Source organism: Vidua chalybeata, chromosome 21, assembly GCF_026979565.1.
Source record: "Vidua chalybeata isolate OUT-0048 chromosome 21, bVidCha1 merged haplotype, whole genome shotgun sequence".
In the NCBI taxonomy this organism is placed as follows: Eukaryota; Metazoa; Chordata; class Aves; order Passeriformes; family Viduidae; genus Vidua; species Vidua chalybeata.
In genome coordinates, this window is record NC_071550.1 from 4,040,800 (window position 1) to 4,057,527 (window position 16,728).

The 16,728-nt window shown below is 39.0% G+C and overlaps 1 protein-coding gene across 3 annotated transcripts in view; it reads left to right on the plus strand.

The window, feature by feature from the left end:
- Window positions 1-16,728, plus strand: part of AK8 (adenylate kinase 8) — a 66,308-nt gene that overhangs the window by 8,603 nt on the left and 40,977 nt on the right. For 2 of the 3 annotated variants that reach the window (XM_053961793.1, XM_053961795.1), the window contains exons 5-9: window positions 4,054-4,122; window positions 10,224-10,305; window positions 11,814-11,885; window positions 12,475-12,675; window positions 15,358-15,489. In XM_053961793.1, the coding sequence (XP_053817768.1) occupies window positions 4,054-4,122; window positions 10,224-10,305; window positions 11,814-11,885; window positions 12,475-12,675; window positions 15,358-15,489 (556 nt within the window). The remainder of the gene's footprint in view (window positions 1-4,053; window positions 4,123-10,223; window positions 10,306-11,813; window positions 11,886-12,474; window positions 12,676-15,357; window positions 15,490-16,728) is intronic. The other variant, XM_053961794.1, reaches the window with a different exon arrangement.

A 16,728-nucleotide genomic window follows, 5' to 3' on the forward strand; every position in this document is an offset into this window, starting at 1 on the left:
CAAGGGTGTCCTTTTGGGCTTATTTGATTTAAAAAGATGGATGGTGTGGAAGATGAAAGTCAAAAATGTCAAGGCTAATCAGGTGGTGAGGAAGGCCTGCAGAGCAGAGGCTGCTGGTGGTTCAGCACTGTGCAGTTTGCCTTTGGATTTGATTTTTAGACCCTAGGAGGAGGTTTTCACTAAATAATTTTGTTCTTTTATGCAAGTTTGTTTCTTTGAATGTAATTTCCTAGAATTAGGAGGGAGCTCCTGGGTTCCTCTAGGCTGGGATGTCTGTTCAGGAGCAGAACAAGAGCTTTTACATGAGTTTGGATCTAACCAGGGCATTAAAAAGTTGTGATCCTGGCCAAAGCAATTTAATAACTGAAGAGGAAAAGCCGGCTGTGGTTTTTGGAGAGTCTGGTGTGAAGATCATAAACACAATTTAATGTTTCTCACACCACAGGCTACTGTGGCTGCATTAACCCCAGAGCCACGGGTCAGGCACTTTGAGGTCACTTGGCCAATGTCAGATCTGGGCAAATTCTGCAAAAAGCTCTGCAAATGTTTGTTCACATATTTTACCTACACATCTTCAGCCAAGCTTTCATCTCTTTTGTGTTCGCCCATTAAGGCATTTGGGTTTTCCTGGCACAGGAAGCCATGGAAGACACTTTTAAAATCCATGATTGCTTTCTGAAGCTCCATTTTTCAAGTTGGACAAGCAATCATTCACCCACACATACCTGCCCACTTCCTAATGAGCACAGCTCAGGTAGTGAATTTTAAATACTGAGTGTTCAAAGCAAGATGTGATCATTCTGCAGGTAAAAAATACTCCAAAAAGAAGTAAAATATTTTTGAATATTCAGTAAATGGAAGAACCACAAGCTACCAATAAATATTCCATGAACAGAAAAAGAGGCTACATTTTTGGATAAATCATTGCAAATTATTCCCTCATCTCTAGTTATTATAATGTTAATAGGAAGCATCTTCAGGTTTTTCTATAGTGAAATCTAATGATGAGCTATTGCATGTTTCACTTTTCCTCTTAACTGGATAAAATAAGAAGTTGAAACAACTGTGGTAATTGTGGGTTCCTGGGATGGGTGTGCTCTTAATGCTACACTAAATTGCAGTTAAGGTGTTTGCATAATATTAATAACTTAAAACTGCTCCAGAGTTGTGTCATGTCCCTGTGCTTTTAAAAAAGAAATAAAATAGAAGAGAAAAATAAATCTAAAGCATCCTTAACTATGCATGGTCAGCATTCCAATCTGTTCCAGGGTAAGCCACTCTGAAGGAACAAAAAGAAACTGTTCTAGGTTTGTGTATCCAAAAAAGACCAGCCTGTCGTGTATATTTATCTGAACAAACTAAATCTAAACATTCATGATACTCAGGATCCTAAAGTAAATTTTTTCAAACTTGATTGCTGTTCTCTCCAAGGTGCCAATTTGGAGAAGCCAGGAATTTTTAGCTGAAGCTGTTTTCAGAGCAAATATATCCGAAACTTCCAAGAAAAATGTCTACTGAAAAAGCTGCCCTACAAAAAAAGGGTGGGAATTTTATGAAAGGGGAATGAAATATAACTCTGAGTGGATCAGGCATGCAAATTGAAGTATGATGTTCCTGAAATAACATGGAATATTTAAAATTAATCATGAATGGGTACAGTTTTTCAGCAAATATGGAAATGGTGATTAAACCAGTGTGGGTAGAAAAGTGGTCTGAACATGACCAAAATCCCACAGCACTTTTTCCTTTACCTGCACTGAGTGTTGGGACAGCTCTGTGGGTAAGGTGTGGTTTGGCTGTTACCAAATGTGTGCCACTGTCCATTGTTGCAGATTTCTGGGAAGTGCAATCCCATCTCCCAGGCTCAGGATATATTTATGTGTTTATGAGAGATGAATTATAAATGGGCTGCCTGATATGTACCAGAACTCCTGATTTCTAGTGGAATAATTAGGCATTCTGCAAGCAGCCCATTGAAAATTATTTTGTAGGCCACTGCTCAGTGGGGGGAAAACTGCCCAGGAAATGAGACTGGAATTGAGCCACAGAGAGCAGAAGGAGCTAAAACACTGAAATACCTGGATGTGTGTCCTTGGCTGTTTTTGTGCAACAAACCCTGCTCCAAATGCAGGAGTAAGAGCACCACTGCATGGAGAGAAGCGAGGATAAATTTGGTTTAAATTGGTTTGGCAAGGCTCAGCAGAGCAGCCCCCAGCAGCGTGCAGCCTGTTTTGACATGACACATGAAAGGAGCAGGCAGGCCCTGGCTGTCCCTGCGAGCAGCGTGGTGCCCCTTTGGAAGGTGACAGGTTCCAGCAGCGAGGGGCTGCAGGAGGCTCTGACAAAGCACCCTCGGGACCTGCTGGCTCTCCACAAACCAAACAATTTCCTTCCCTCCTGCTCTGCTACCTGCTCCAGTGCTGCCTCATGCACGGCTGATGTGAGGAGAGGCACTGAGAGCTGGGGACAAAAGAGATAAACAAAAGCAAACCCTGCCTGCCTGGGCCACCTGGGCTCTGCTCTGTGTTCTGGAGCACTTCTCCATCCTCCTTCAAAGTGCCTTCTGTGGGATCATTTCCACCACTCCTTGTGAAATTGTTTCATCATCTAATGAAGATGATTTTATGAAATCTTCCCACATCATCGGCCAGATTTTCTTGTATGAATTGAAGTTCAAAGAGTTGCTCCAAAGAATATTTTTTCCCGATGCCATGAGTGCCAGGATTAGTTGATCAGTTATGTAAATAATTGTCTTATTAAAAGACAATTGTCTAATTATTAAAAATTAGTGACAATTAGATTGGAAAAATTTGTAGATTGGAAAAATATGTTGAAAGATTATCTTGAATACAGACAAGCATCTGATTCCTGCCCTATCTACCTCTCCCAGCCTATAGAAATACTCCTTTTTAGGTTTATACCCTTCAAAGTGGTTAGGAAAAAGACATGAGAAGCCACAGGATATGGAGCTAAAGAGAACAGAGAGTCAAGCTCACATTGTTAAGTGAAAGATAATTTATTTTAATTGGGAGGTAGAGAATCTGATTGCAGGTTGGTTTTTTTTTCCTGAGTACTCATTTGACCAATAATGACAGAATGGATAAGACAAGGCATTTAATGAAGTGATTAATGGCTGTTATGAGCTGCATGGACAGAAGTTTAGACTTTGAGTTAAACTGGCTAACTCAGAGCTTAACCAAGTTCAGCACAGAATGAAAGCCTAAATTAACAACACAGTGGAGCAAAATCTTACTAGAAGGAAAGGAGAGTATTGCTGATTTCTTGTTAGGAAATCAAATACAATGGAAGAAATGTTGAGGGGTGCAGATCTGTGTAGGAACTTTGTTCTTCTGTCACATAGCAAATACCTTCTTACAAAACATTTCTAGAGATGGGCAAAGCAGCAGTCACAGAACTAAAGAGCACTTTGAAAATACTGGCAGATACAGTTTCCATCCCATTTCACAGTCCTGAGTTTAAAAATAAACTAAGTTCAATTGTAAAATATATTTTAAATAAACCTTTTGGATGACGAGAGTTACTTGAAGCTATGAAACAAACCTCCTGAAAATCAGGCTCTCTGTGTTGTGTGCTCAGTGTCTGAGGTTCTGTTTGTGTCACTGAGAGCTGGCAGGTCCCTGATGCTGAGCCCTCTGTCACACGGAGCAGTCAAGGGCCAGGTCCTTGTGGTTCAAAGGATGCTTTGTGGATGTGAAGTTCCTCTGGATCCCTTTGCAGGTCTGATGTCCAATGTTGTGTGTCAGTGTGCAGAACTTGGCACTGCTTCCATGTCAGTGTGCAAAACCTCCATGGATATTCATGCTCTGTGCTCAGCTTCCCTTTAACACTGATTTTTGTGCCTTTATTAACTCTTTGTCATTAACTCATGTTAATGACCCGGGACTCGCACGGAATTATTTATTTCTTTATTTCCAAGAAGACATCTCACTTCACCTTTAACCACAACGTGCCTGCGTGGTAAAATTCCTTTTGAACTCAATTGTGAATATTCAGCCCTTCTTTTTTTTTTTTTTTTTTTTGTTCTTTCTTCAGAAAATTCCCAACGCGCTTTGGGCCAATCTGATCCAGGAACGTCTGTCAAACGTGGACTGCATCAAACAAGTAAGAATTGCTCCTCAGAGGAGCTGGATAAGCACTTACACAACTCGTGCCTGGTATTTAGCATTCCAAGTCCTGTGCAGAGCAGGGAATGGGGGCAAATCATCGGGGCTCCCGAGCCAGTTGCTTTCTTGAACATCAGCGGAGGGAGTTTGGAGCTTTATTAACAGGATAAAGGGGAGGATGAGAGTATGCATATGCTAATCTTCCAGCACAGAGATGATCAAAGGCTGAACAAGCAGAGCTTTGTTGATTGCCTGGGGCAACTGGCAGAGATGGAGTGGACAAAAAAGATAAACAGAAAATAGATAGAAATCAATATGGTTAAGGTTTTGGCTCATCTTGAGGAAAGGAATCTTAACCTTACTAATTTCAGTTTTATTTATTTCTCGTTGTGACTCTTTTTTCTTCCTGTGTTAGGAAGTACTGAATTTAATATATTGTCTTCTGGGTAATAATTAATAATTTCACCCTTAGCTTACACAAAGAGGCAACTGAATAGGTTTAGTTGTGTTCAAATCTGTGGCACCCCGTGTTTCTTTCTCCATGTTTCATCATCTGGGAGACTGAAACAATGATTTTTTTTGATCCTTAGAAAGAAAAAGTAAAGGGATTTGCAGAAATCCTAAATGGTATCAACTTTTCTTCATGAAACACTGGAGACCTTACTCTATAATTGACGTACTAATGTTGAATTTGCAAAGTAGAATTAAACTTTTGTATTGCTGTTCACTGTGCTTGAATTATATGGGTCTGTCTGGTTTTCCTTGAAGGTATTTTTAGCTGAGCTATTTTACTTCATTTTAACTCATTATAGTTGCTTATGTTACACATTATAGCACTCCAGATTTTATATCTGGTAGCACTCAATGTATTTTTTTATTTGTAATAAATCCACACAGGACCTAGGCCTTTCAGCTGGTAGGAGAACCTGCTTAAAACCCCATGTTGTATACTGTCTTGTTCATTTGTGTGGTATTTTTAGTTCTTTTGTAACAAGAGCTCTAAAACCTGTCAAAAATGCTTATTTTTTTTCAAATAGGTCTTCTTTCCCTGATTAAAAGAACATATGTTTTCAGCAGCTACTTTTCCCAGTGTTTGTTAAAGTGGGTTTTATTGTCAGTGTACAAGCAAAATCCATCACTCTCCACAGGCTGCATCCACCTTATTTTCCATCTTTTTTTTTTTTTTCCCTGTGCTTTCTATAATTGTTGGCATGGCTTTAGTTCTCCTGTCAGTAATGAGGGAAGGATCTCTCAGTGAGTTATTTTATGTACTGGGTCATGTATGAGTAAGGTGACAAGGTGGTTAAAATGCCAACAGCTGCACAGGGTCCTGCCTGCATTTTATGTTCCTGTTGTTATCACCAGCAGCACTGAATCAGTGCTGGGTGTCTTACAGAACCAGGAGGAGAAAAAACCTTTATGAAGCTTCTCTGACATTCAGCAAGAATGGAGTGGATGTTATCAACCCAGCTGAGGTTTCAGCTGGTTTTAGGAAAAACATATGATTTATTTTTCAAAGGTGTGATGCTTATTAAAAATCTTTACATTAATAGATAGATACACACAAAGTGACCACGAAGTATTTTCTCCTCTGAAAGGGCATCTATGCATTTTAAGTGTAATATTTTCTGTGTGTAACTCAAAATAGAATTAATGCTGTAGGGTTTTTACATCACTGACCAGATTTATGACATTTCTTTCAAAACATGAGTCAGCATGTTTTCACTGAAAATGTTCATAGATTAGGAGCAGCATGTTGGACCACAGTACCACCAGCTGTTTGTTTTATTTCTCCTTGTGGTGTCATTGGCTTGGCATTAATTGTACAGCTTTCATCCCACTGACAGCAGGAATACAGGATTTTTTCTGCCGTTGTTTTGACACTCACAGGTTTATAGATGTCACTGGCATTCTCTAAGGAGAACATTTTTATTGATCAACAGCTCTGCTGAGGCCCTGTGTTATGTGTTCTTGTAACACAAACCTAGTCAGGATCAGGTGGGGAGGTCTTGCAGCACACACAGGAAACTTATTGCAGACATTATGCTAGAGCCTGGCACTCGTGAGGCTGATACAGAGAATTTCCATCTTGCAGGGTTAGCACAGCTTGGCTGCAGCCCCTCTGACTGCTGGGGTTGTGGAGGGAATTCATGGAGCTGGAGAAAGCCAATGGAGAGATATTGCCCCAGATGTGTTTGAGGAAGGGCTGGGATCTTTAGAAACTAAGCTTAGGCCAGTGATTCACACAGAGTGGCAGAATGACTTGAGATTGGTATTTTTTTGTGGTTGCCCTTGAAAGGGAAGGCAAAGAGAAAAATGGCTCTGTTTGGTGTTACCTTGATTGGCTCTGTTTGGTTTTACCTGATTGGTTCTGTTTGGTTTTACCTGATTGGTTCTGTTTGGTTTTACCTTGATTGGTTCTGTTTGGTTTTACCTTGATTTGCTCTGGTTTTACCTTGATTGGTTCTGTTTGGTTTTACCTTGATTGGCTCTGGTTTTACCTGATTGGCTCTGTTTGGTTTTACCTTGATTGGCTCTGTTTGGTTTTACCTGATTTGTCCTGTTTGGTTTTAACTGATTGGTTCTGTTGGGTTTTACCTTGACTGGTTCTGTTTGGTTTTACCTGATTTGTCCTGTTTGGTTTTACCTTGACTGGTTCTGTTGGGTTTTACCTTGACTGATTCTGTTGGGTTTTACCTTGGTAGCTAAAGGTAATAATGTTTTTTTCTCTGTGAAACTCCTTGCAAAGAAAGTGATGGTACAAAGATTTTTCCAGGGAGAGAATCTGCCCTTTCACCACATTTTCTGTTTTCTTAGAAAAATTGAACTTTTTAAAACATCTTTGCACCTTGCTTCACAGACAGAACTCATGTGGGGCATAAGAGGTTCTTTTCTAATGGGAAATTTGGCAAGGTTTGAGCATTTTTCCATCATCCATACTGCTCATGTTGGTGGGCTGCAAGAACTGGGTTGTCAGTATTTCTACTGCACTCCTCAGTCTGCTGTGCTCTGAAAATCTCCAGAATTTTAGATCCATACTGGCAAAGCTATTACTGATATAATTTTTTTTGTTGTGTGTGTTATTTTCTGACCCCTTTCTTTATTTGGGAGTGAAAACCATGTAATACTTATTCAAAACCACTGAATAATAATGTGGAAAAACTGTTGTGATTGCTTGTTTTCCTAAAAACAGCTGTATTCATGACCTTTGTGCTTCTAGCTGAGATTTTTTTTTTTCTGATGTGCCACATAATTCAGCATTATTTCTTTCTGCTGTTTCTTTTTCTTTATTCAAAGGCAGTGTCAATTTTGGATTTGGTAATTTAAAAAAAAAATATGGAGGATGTACAGGTCAAATAACAGGAGGGAACTTGAATACCCAAGTCATGATTATTGTGGTGGAAAGTGTGAAAATCTGCAGGCTTGGTATCATGAGAGAACTGCCAGCAAAGCAGGAAGATTTACATTTGGGAATGACCTTCAGCATTTCCTTTTCTCCAGATTCCTGAAGTCTGGAGAGGAAAGTGATGGCTTTGAAAGTGCTTCCTTGCTGCTGATTTTTCAGCATGGCCTGGGTCTCCAAGGAGCAGCTCACCTGGCATTAAGGCAGCAGCAGAATCTCTGTTTGCAGGGCTCATGTGGGACAGGAGGAAGGTTCCCAGCTGGAAGAGAGGGAGCAGTGACCACAGAGTGCAGGCACCATGGAATTTCTCACTTTTAACCTTCGTTCCAGCCTTGGTGTGATAAGGTGCAATCCATGCCTGGATAGACGGTTGCTGCTACCAAGAACCAAAAGTAGATGGCTTCTTAAAGAAACAAATTTACCATGTGAAGTTACTAATTACACTTTAATGACAGTCAGGAGGGCAAAAGAAGACCAGTGTTTGCATAAAGCATGATAGGCATATTTTAAGTCAGGTCTTGCTCTGCTGTGTCTTGCTTCCTCTTGCTCTGTTCCCAAGCCACACTCCCTTTTCACTCTTTTTTTTTTTTTTCCCTTTTTTTTTTTTTTTTTTTTTTTTTATTTTATCTGTGACATCTGCTTGGAGCTTGTCCCTCCTGTGATACCACACTACTTGCAGCTGTTCAGACCTCCAGCTCTGAGCTGTGCATGGGGTGCCCTGAGCATACGGCCTTTTTGATGTGTGATAAAACAGAACCGAGCCACTGGGGGTATGGAGAGGGAATGCAGCAGAATATCAATAAACCTGTTCTGAACAAAGCTGCAGCTCTGTGCTGGAATAGACATTTCACTGAAGTGTCAAGTAGATGGATAATATATTCTAATTAGGGACTGACTGATACCCTGCAACTCAGAGACCTTTGGAAATCAGCTCCAAAACGCTCACTGTTTTTGTACGGTGTGTTGATTTTGCATTTATTTAATGCCTTAAAATATATTTTCTGCAGGGAGCTATTTATTGAGCTTTGTTTTCCTAAATAGCCCAAACTTTTCGCTATAAAATTGCCTATTGCCTGTTTTAAGGACCTTTAAAATTTGTGTGTAAACCTCTTGAAGTTTGCTGTGGTTTGTTAAAAGTATGGATTGGTTATTGTTACAGTATTGTTTTTACTGCCTGTTGCACATGATGTGATTTGAGCCATAAGTGACTTCAGGTTTTGTGGGGTGGTTTTTAGGGTTTTTTTCCTAATTTGTTTTGTTACAGTTTCCAAAAATGTTGCATTTAGAGTGGAGAAAATAAGCCAGATTTGTAGTCTGTGTAAATTGGCATCCATTTATTTACCATCAGACCTCAGATGCCATTTCTCCCTGGAAGATCTGGGCCTATATATATATCTATATATATATATATATATATATGTATTTTGTACACAGTATATTCCAAACTAGTGCTGAAGTTCCTGGCACAGCACTACAAACACTGTTCAGCTTTGCCTCCTGCAAGTCCCAAGGGATAAATTGATTTCTCAGCACCTGTGTGACCTTAGCCAGTGGTTCATTCTAATTTGGCAGAGCAAACACTGGGAGTGGCAAAAATGGCTTGCAGTTACTTGAGTCTTATATTTTCTACATCTGTGAGCAGGATGACATGTTCCTGAAACCAGGCTAATTAAGGAATTTTAAATAGTCTGCTCTATTTTCTTGTGTAATTGGAATGGCCCATTCCCTCCCACAGAAGTCTTGGAGATAGATTTCCCTGAAATACTTGGAGAACCTTTGGACCCCACACTGACAGAGCACCAGATTTATATGGGAGATGATAATGATTGCCAGCTAATGCAATATTAAAATATCTCCTTTATTTCAGCACAAAGATGGCTCCCAGATTTACTGTGGTATCACAAAGTTATTTCGAGGGGTGGGATAGAACAGCAAGGACTTGTGTGCTCAGGCAACTAACAGATAAATTAGGGAGAGTTCAGAAGATTCACGTGTGAGCCTGGGAAGTGGATTAGATTTCAAATACTGCATCAGACAAAACCTGAGTGAGGCTGCAGCTCTCCGTCGGTATTTCACAGATCTGTAAATGTTGTTTTAAAGATGCTCAATCCAACACTTAGCTGGCTATAACAAGGACTTAAGGGAGCAAAAGGCTCTTTTTTCTTTTTTCTTTCTTTTGCTCTGTTGCTTCATTAGCTCTGGGAACGCTGGTTCCATTACTGTGAGTTTTCCTGTATAATTTAAGAAAATAATGAAAGCATGCATATTTTCCTCAGTATTCTTGGCATTAAATCTGTCTTTAGATTTAACTCTTTTTTTTTTTATATATATATACACAGTGTGGGCTGGTATCCTTTTGAATATTTCAAAACTGTAGAAATTGTTTTAGGTTGTTTTTATTTGAGATAGAAGTTGGTTTGTTTTTATTTTTAAGATTGAAACATGAAAAAAAGGATCATTGCTACAATCCATAAGTTCCCATTGCTGTGTGGCAGTGGAATCAGTGCATGCATTTCACAAAAATATCAGTGCTCCATGTTTGCTTTCTTCTCTCAAAAGCATCCATGAGAAATGCTGTGCTGTGGAGGGATCAGAATGAGGTAATTTTTGTGTAAAGAGCACTGAGGTTTAGTATGAATTTTGTTTTTTTTTTTCTCTTCCAGGATCAATAACTGTTTCATGTTTTTGTTCAATAGGGATGGATTTTGGAAGGCTTCCCTGAAAACCAGGAACAGGCATGGATGCTGCAATCATCTGGCATTTTTCCTAGGCATGTTGGTAAGCAGTACAAGGTTTGTGTGTGATTGCAACCAGGAGGAAAGACTAGAAGGGTTTGTCTCAAAAAATCCTCAATAAATTCAATACCAATGCTGGAGACAGAGTCACCAGACAGCAGAATATTTCAGTAGGGTTGGAAGCCTGATGTAACCTGGGAGACTTTAAGCCCTGTCTTTCACAACCTTTTCTCCTTCCATGTCAGAGCTCTGTAAATTCCAGACCCTACACCAAGTGGTTTGGAGCAGCTGCAAGTAGCCTTGCATCTCTAAAAATCAGCTTTTATCCTCAGACTAAACCAGTTCCTCACGTGCTAAACAAAGATTTATGCTTCTGTTGAATTAGGGAATGTAAACTTCACCAAATGAAGTGGAAACATGATGATTTTAAGCTTGACCTTTCAGAGTGAGGCTGGATTCTGGCTGGTTTTGGGGAGGAACGTTTTACAGACCTTGACAGCTGCCCTTGCCATACAGGAGAAGCCACTTGTGCCAAATTATAGTTAAAGGACCTACTTAGAATATAAAAAATGACTGCAGTTGTGTGGAATGCAGTGTGAAATGACAAATGCAGAGCTTGCCAGTGCACAGTGAACAGAATTTATCCAACTTGAATTGTCACTTTGGATTTGATTTGGATGATATTCAACTGTTAATGAAGAACTCGGAATGACTGCAGTAGAGTTAGGCAAAAATGTTTAATGTCTAGTACTTGCATGTATTTTTAATATACCTAATAACATCTGAAGTTGAGTTTTGCTCACAATTATATCTGTGCCACCAAGACCTGAATGAGAATCTTACAGCTCAGCCTGTCTAGTTAATCAAAAAGAAGATTGAGAGGAGATGAGATTTACCGTGTGTGAGTACCTTAATAGGGAGAAAAGTGCCTGAAAAAGCCATTTAATACAGAGAAGAAAGTCATAAAAAGAACTTGTTTGAAATCTGTAATCAAATGCACTGAAAATAGTAATTAAATTACAGTGTTTAACTGCAAGGATGATTAGCCAAAAGCAAGCCAGGGAACTGACAGGTTCTTCCTCTTTTGATGCTTTCTAATCAAGTTTGAACACTTTTCTGTGAGGTTATAAAAAAAAAAATTCAGTTTCATTGGTCTCACCACCAAAGAACCTGGGTGAAAAGTAATGTTTGTGGTGTAGAAGAGAATCAGTCTCGAGTGCTCAGTGGGAACTTCTGTCTGAGGCTCCAGAGACAATTTTTTATTGCTGCTGGTGATGTGTTTTGGATAATGGGGACAGTTAGTGCCCATGGGTACTGGATTCATGGATATTTTATCCCACTGTATTGTTTAGTAGGTGAAGCAAAATTCTGATTAAAAGTGAAGTAAAATATTTGCAGGGAGAATGCTGGGAAACGAGAATGAGGCAAATGTGCTCGAGATAAATTCAGCCACCTTTAAAATTAGGATACATCTGAACAGTTACAGGGAATAAAGCAAACAATTAACAAGAGCTACACTTTTTTTCTTCTTTCTTCCTTTTTGTTGCCTAGTTATGCTCTATGCCCCAGACACTGTGCTGATTGAGAGGAGTGGTGGGAAAAGGCTGGATCCCCTCACACAAGGTGCAGTACATTTGTTCCTGACCTCCCCTGCAGACTGCAGTGTTGCTTGGTCTCAGAAACGTTGTAGTACTACTGATGGGGTTAAAATTTAAATGGGATCCCTTTAAGAACTAGTAGGAATTTGTAATTATAAATTTCAGCTGTTTGGAAGTGGTATTTGTTGACATTGCATTATTTTCAGTGCCAATAAAATACAGGGAAATAAAAAGCCCAGTATTGAGGCTGCAAACAGTGGACTATGGCAGTACAGAATATTTAAAGGTTGGATCTGTCCCTATGAGTTTATAATTTTGTTCTGCATCTCTGCTAGGTCCTGCTTCATTTCTGAGGTGCAAGAATGCTTTTAGGGTAAATAAAATATTTTCCATTAGGTTAAATAAAAGCATTTCTATTAAATAATCTGTAAAATAGACTCAGCTCTTTATTGTCTATTGAGTTTCATCATCAATCATCCATCACGAGATGAAATCCTGACATTGCTCAATAAAAAAAATCAGGTTGGATGTTTTAAGGAGTGGAATTAAGAGGGACATTCTTAACTAGAGACCTGTTAAATCATGCTCTTAGCTCCTAACCATGTTCCCTGTAGAGGTTTTCCACACAACCTTTGACTGGCCAAGTGACCCCCTGGTGCAGCAGAGGTTGGTGAAACCAGAAGATCTCTCTGAGCAGGAGGTGTCCAAGAAGCTGCTGGAATATCACAGGAACTTCCCAGAGATTTTCCACATCTACCAGAAAGTTCTGAAATCCATCAGTGCAGACCAGCCCTCCGTGGATGTTCTCTCACAGGGTAAATATGTGCTTTGTGGCAAGAGGAGAAAGTCCTGTTTGAGGGCTGATTCCTGGCTGTTAGAGTCAGTTTGTAGCTTTAGGCAGCCCAGATGGCTCCCAGCTGAGTTGTGCTCTCTCTAGAGCAGCATTTGGGCTGTTCCTGGTAATTATTTTACTGGAGTAAGTGCAGATAACTGGAAATTCACAGCTCACAGTCCTGCCAAGGAGGAGCTGACTCAGTAGAGCAAATGTCACCATCATTTCTGTGAGTGTCTCTTCTAAAGGGAGCCCTGTGGCTCAACTTCACCTCCCAAAGGGCCAGTACCTTCCAAAGTCTGAGAGCAACAAGGAGGAGTAGTTCAAAGCTGGGAACATTTCATTGTTTAAAAGCTGTTTGTGCTGGGAGCTTTCCTGTTCATCAGTTCTTGTTTGCCTTTGCTTGACTGTAATGCAATCTGACTTTTAATGTTGATCCTTCTAGAAGAAAATAAGGAAACTGCCAGAAAGACCAATTGATGTACTTTGTAGCTGTCAGTCTGCAGATGATCTCTTATATCCCAGTAATTTTGCATCTCAAAAAGGTCTTTTTTTTAATAACAAGTGCTGCACTTTTAAGATAAACAAGTAGGAAGTTTATATTCTGAATTTCCACATTAATTACCTCTAAATTACTTAATTAAATTTAAAAGTTCATATCATCATTCATAAAGAATTCATGCCTTGAATTGTAAATAAAAATGTGAGTGCCTGAATATTAATTATTATTAATTAATAATGTAGTGAGATAAATTGAAAACTGGAATGAAAAAATCCTCTCTAGATCTTTTTTCTGCAGTGCATCAAGCAGCCAGATTTTTTTAAAAGAATAATTAGATGTGGAGACTGTCTAGGGGATCATTACTCCTAATTAACTTGGTTATTTACTGCAAATTAAGCATCATTTGTAAGCAGGGTGCTTTGCCTGTAATGTTTGTGCTTTTCAATACACTGGGTTGTGGAAAATGTTCAGCATAACTGGAGCACTGCTTGGGTAGCTGATACTCAGGGTATCAGCAAACACTATTTTCTAGTAGGATTTTCCAGGTTTTTTGTTTAGATTTTTATTGCCCCAGCTAGCATTAAAAAAAGAAAAAAAAAAAGAGGAGATATCTCATAAATATGAGCATTATTGTGGGTTTTTTCACACAATTATAAAATGTTGTGAACTTGAATGCAGTTGCTGCTGCCCTAATGTGGGAAGTGACACCCAGTGCAGGAGTCCAGCTCTGCAGGAGGAGATGGAGACAATCCCATGTGGCTGCAGTTTTAGTTTCCCAATACTTTAGGGCTGCTATGTAGAAATTGGAGTTTGCTGGAGGTGCTTCTTTATTAGAAAAGACTTTCTAATCATACCAAAGCATCTAAGGGAGGGTTCCCTAAAAAATTGTTGGTACAGAGCAATGTGTTGACAATGGCTCCTAAAATCCTGATCCTCAGGATGTTCCCCACCAATCCTTTTGTGCTTTTTTAATATAGCTTATAACTCATACAAACAGCCATTTTTAAGCTTGTCCTGTTCCTTAGCCTAAAATTCTTTTTTTTTTTTTTTTATTACAAAGACTCTTTTATTGGAAGTGAAGATCTCACAAAAACTGAGAGAGGCTGCAGCTCGTCTGGGCTCCCCTTTAGTTGTATCTACTGCAATCCCAGGGGAATCAGAGCCTGTGCAGATGTGTCCTTGCTGCTTTGGTCGTGGCCAACCATGGCAGGTGGGATCAGTGCCAGAAAGTTTAGCTTTGGCATTTGACTGATCCCTGGAAAACTTACATGGCTTGAGCTGCTCCCTTCTCTGGCATTCTCAGCCATCAGATGGGCACAGCTATGTCCAAATACAATCCCAATTTGTCCTCACTGCCAATGCTGTGACATCCTTTGGCTTCTTGGTGATCTCTCAGGTTCTCTTTTGGGATTGTAACAAAGTCCAGGTCTCTATAAGGTGGCAATGCTGATGATGCTTCACTTGTCCCCTGGTCTTTCCAAACCTGCAGGTTGCTATTTCCTGCGTGAAGCAAAATTTAGGAAGATGGTGTCCAGCAAATGAGTGGAATCAGGCAGAGAAGCTCAAATATTCTTTACAATTTACACAAAAAGGATGGGTAAAAGAATAAAACATTCACACTCAGTTCTGTGTTGTCAAGGCTGAGCAGTGTCATGACACACTGTGCTACAAGTCTATAATATTGTAATTAGGAGTTTTAATCACACACAGCTGGATAAATGTCATTAATTTAACATCCCAAGTTTTTACACTTAAATATTTGTTCAGAAACTGAGAAAGTATTAAATGTAATTACAGCCCTCTATAATTTGCATGGTAAAATTGTAGCTATCAAGCAAAAATTACTTCTGCTAAAAACAACATGGTAAGAGAGCAATTATTAATTGAATCTGCTCTTTAAAATGGTTTGACAGGCACTGATGAAAGAAAGAGGAGTGTAATGACAGTGAGATTTCTAAAATACCTCTCAGAGTAAGTTGCTGACAGGACAGTTTTATGTCAGTGTCCTGATTTTGGGTGCAGAGTCTGGATGTTTCAATGATAAAATAAACCATGATCAACATTTTTTTTCAAAGATGATAGTAGTTAATCAATGATTATATTTAATTTTTTTTAAATAATGGGTTAAAACCTGCATTTTTTTGCCTTTCTCCCCTGTTGTAGTTCTTGCCTTTGTGCAAACCCGGCACCGATCTGCTGCCCCCTTTACACCCCGGATTCTCTTTCTTGGCCCCCCAGGCAGTGGCAAGAGCCTGCAGGCAGCACTAATAGCTCAGAAATATGATGTTGTCAACAGTAAGTTCTCAATAAACATGCACTTTGCTCAATTCCCCCTTTCTCTCTCTTTGATCATTTATCTTTTGCTGTCTTTCTTACTTGCTTATAAACTGTCTTTCTTTGTCCATTGCTGTGGATGTCAATTTTTTGAGGGAAGTGAAAAGTATTCGAATGAAGAAGTGGAAACTAAGTATATATGCTGTGACAAACCAGCTCTGAGGTTTTCTTAGTCATCATTTCATCATTTTTTTTATTCCTTTTACATCTGTATTTTTCTATTGTTTGACTCCTGCAGTGCTCTGAATTCTTCTGTGGATCAGTGGATCATGAGTAATGATTTGAGTTTCAGCTCTCTGCCCAAAATTGGGGCACTTTTAAAACAGAATTCACTCTGAACTTCAGTGAGGTCTCAGGCTCTGCACAGCTTATTTGTGAGAAAATGAAGGAATTAGTTAAAAGTGCATAATCTTTCTTCTGTAAAGGAAATCCAAAAAGTGCTGCATGGGATTTGTTCATGATTAACATTTAAATGTGAAAAAATTCTGTATATAAAAGTGCAGCTTGGTGCAATATTGCCCATGTTCTTCTAACAGTGGAGCAGCCATAAATTGTTTTGAACAAATGTCTGGTAGCTGTAAAATTTGCTGATTAGTCACATCATCTGAGTTAAGCAAAAGGCAGTTTTGATAGAATATTTCTGCTGTCAGTTATTGTGCCATTGCTATATTTTAAACAATCATGTGATAAATGAAATATTTGTATATTTTTTCAAAGCTGTATTTTTATTAATTGTGTAATTGGCGTAAGGAAAACAAAACATGCTTAAATGTATTATAAATTATTTTGTTCTTGTCCTTTTGAATTTTTTTTTCAACTTCTTTCTAAAACTGCAGGTTTCATAGTGTTCCATCTAGGTCAAAATTTGCTTTTTTTTTCCCTAAAATAACTACAATATGAGAGAGTTCCAGCTCTTTTTATTAAAAATCATTACTAGTGCTTGACCCATATGTTGATTTTTTTTAAGTATTCTGTAACCCAAATATTAGAAGAATTATTTAATACAGAGTTGGAAGACCATCATTTTTCAGAATAATATTCAGCATACACTTAATTTCTATTAGGCCATTGGGCTTGAAGCTCAGGCTCAGAAATTTAAATCTATATTTAAATAGTCTCATGAATTGGATTGAATTTAGGTGTGTACTTATTAGGTGTCTTAAATTGGGGTCTGTGCACTGAGTTTCTGTTGTGTTTTTG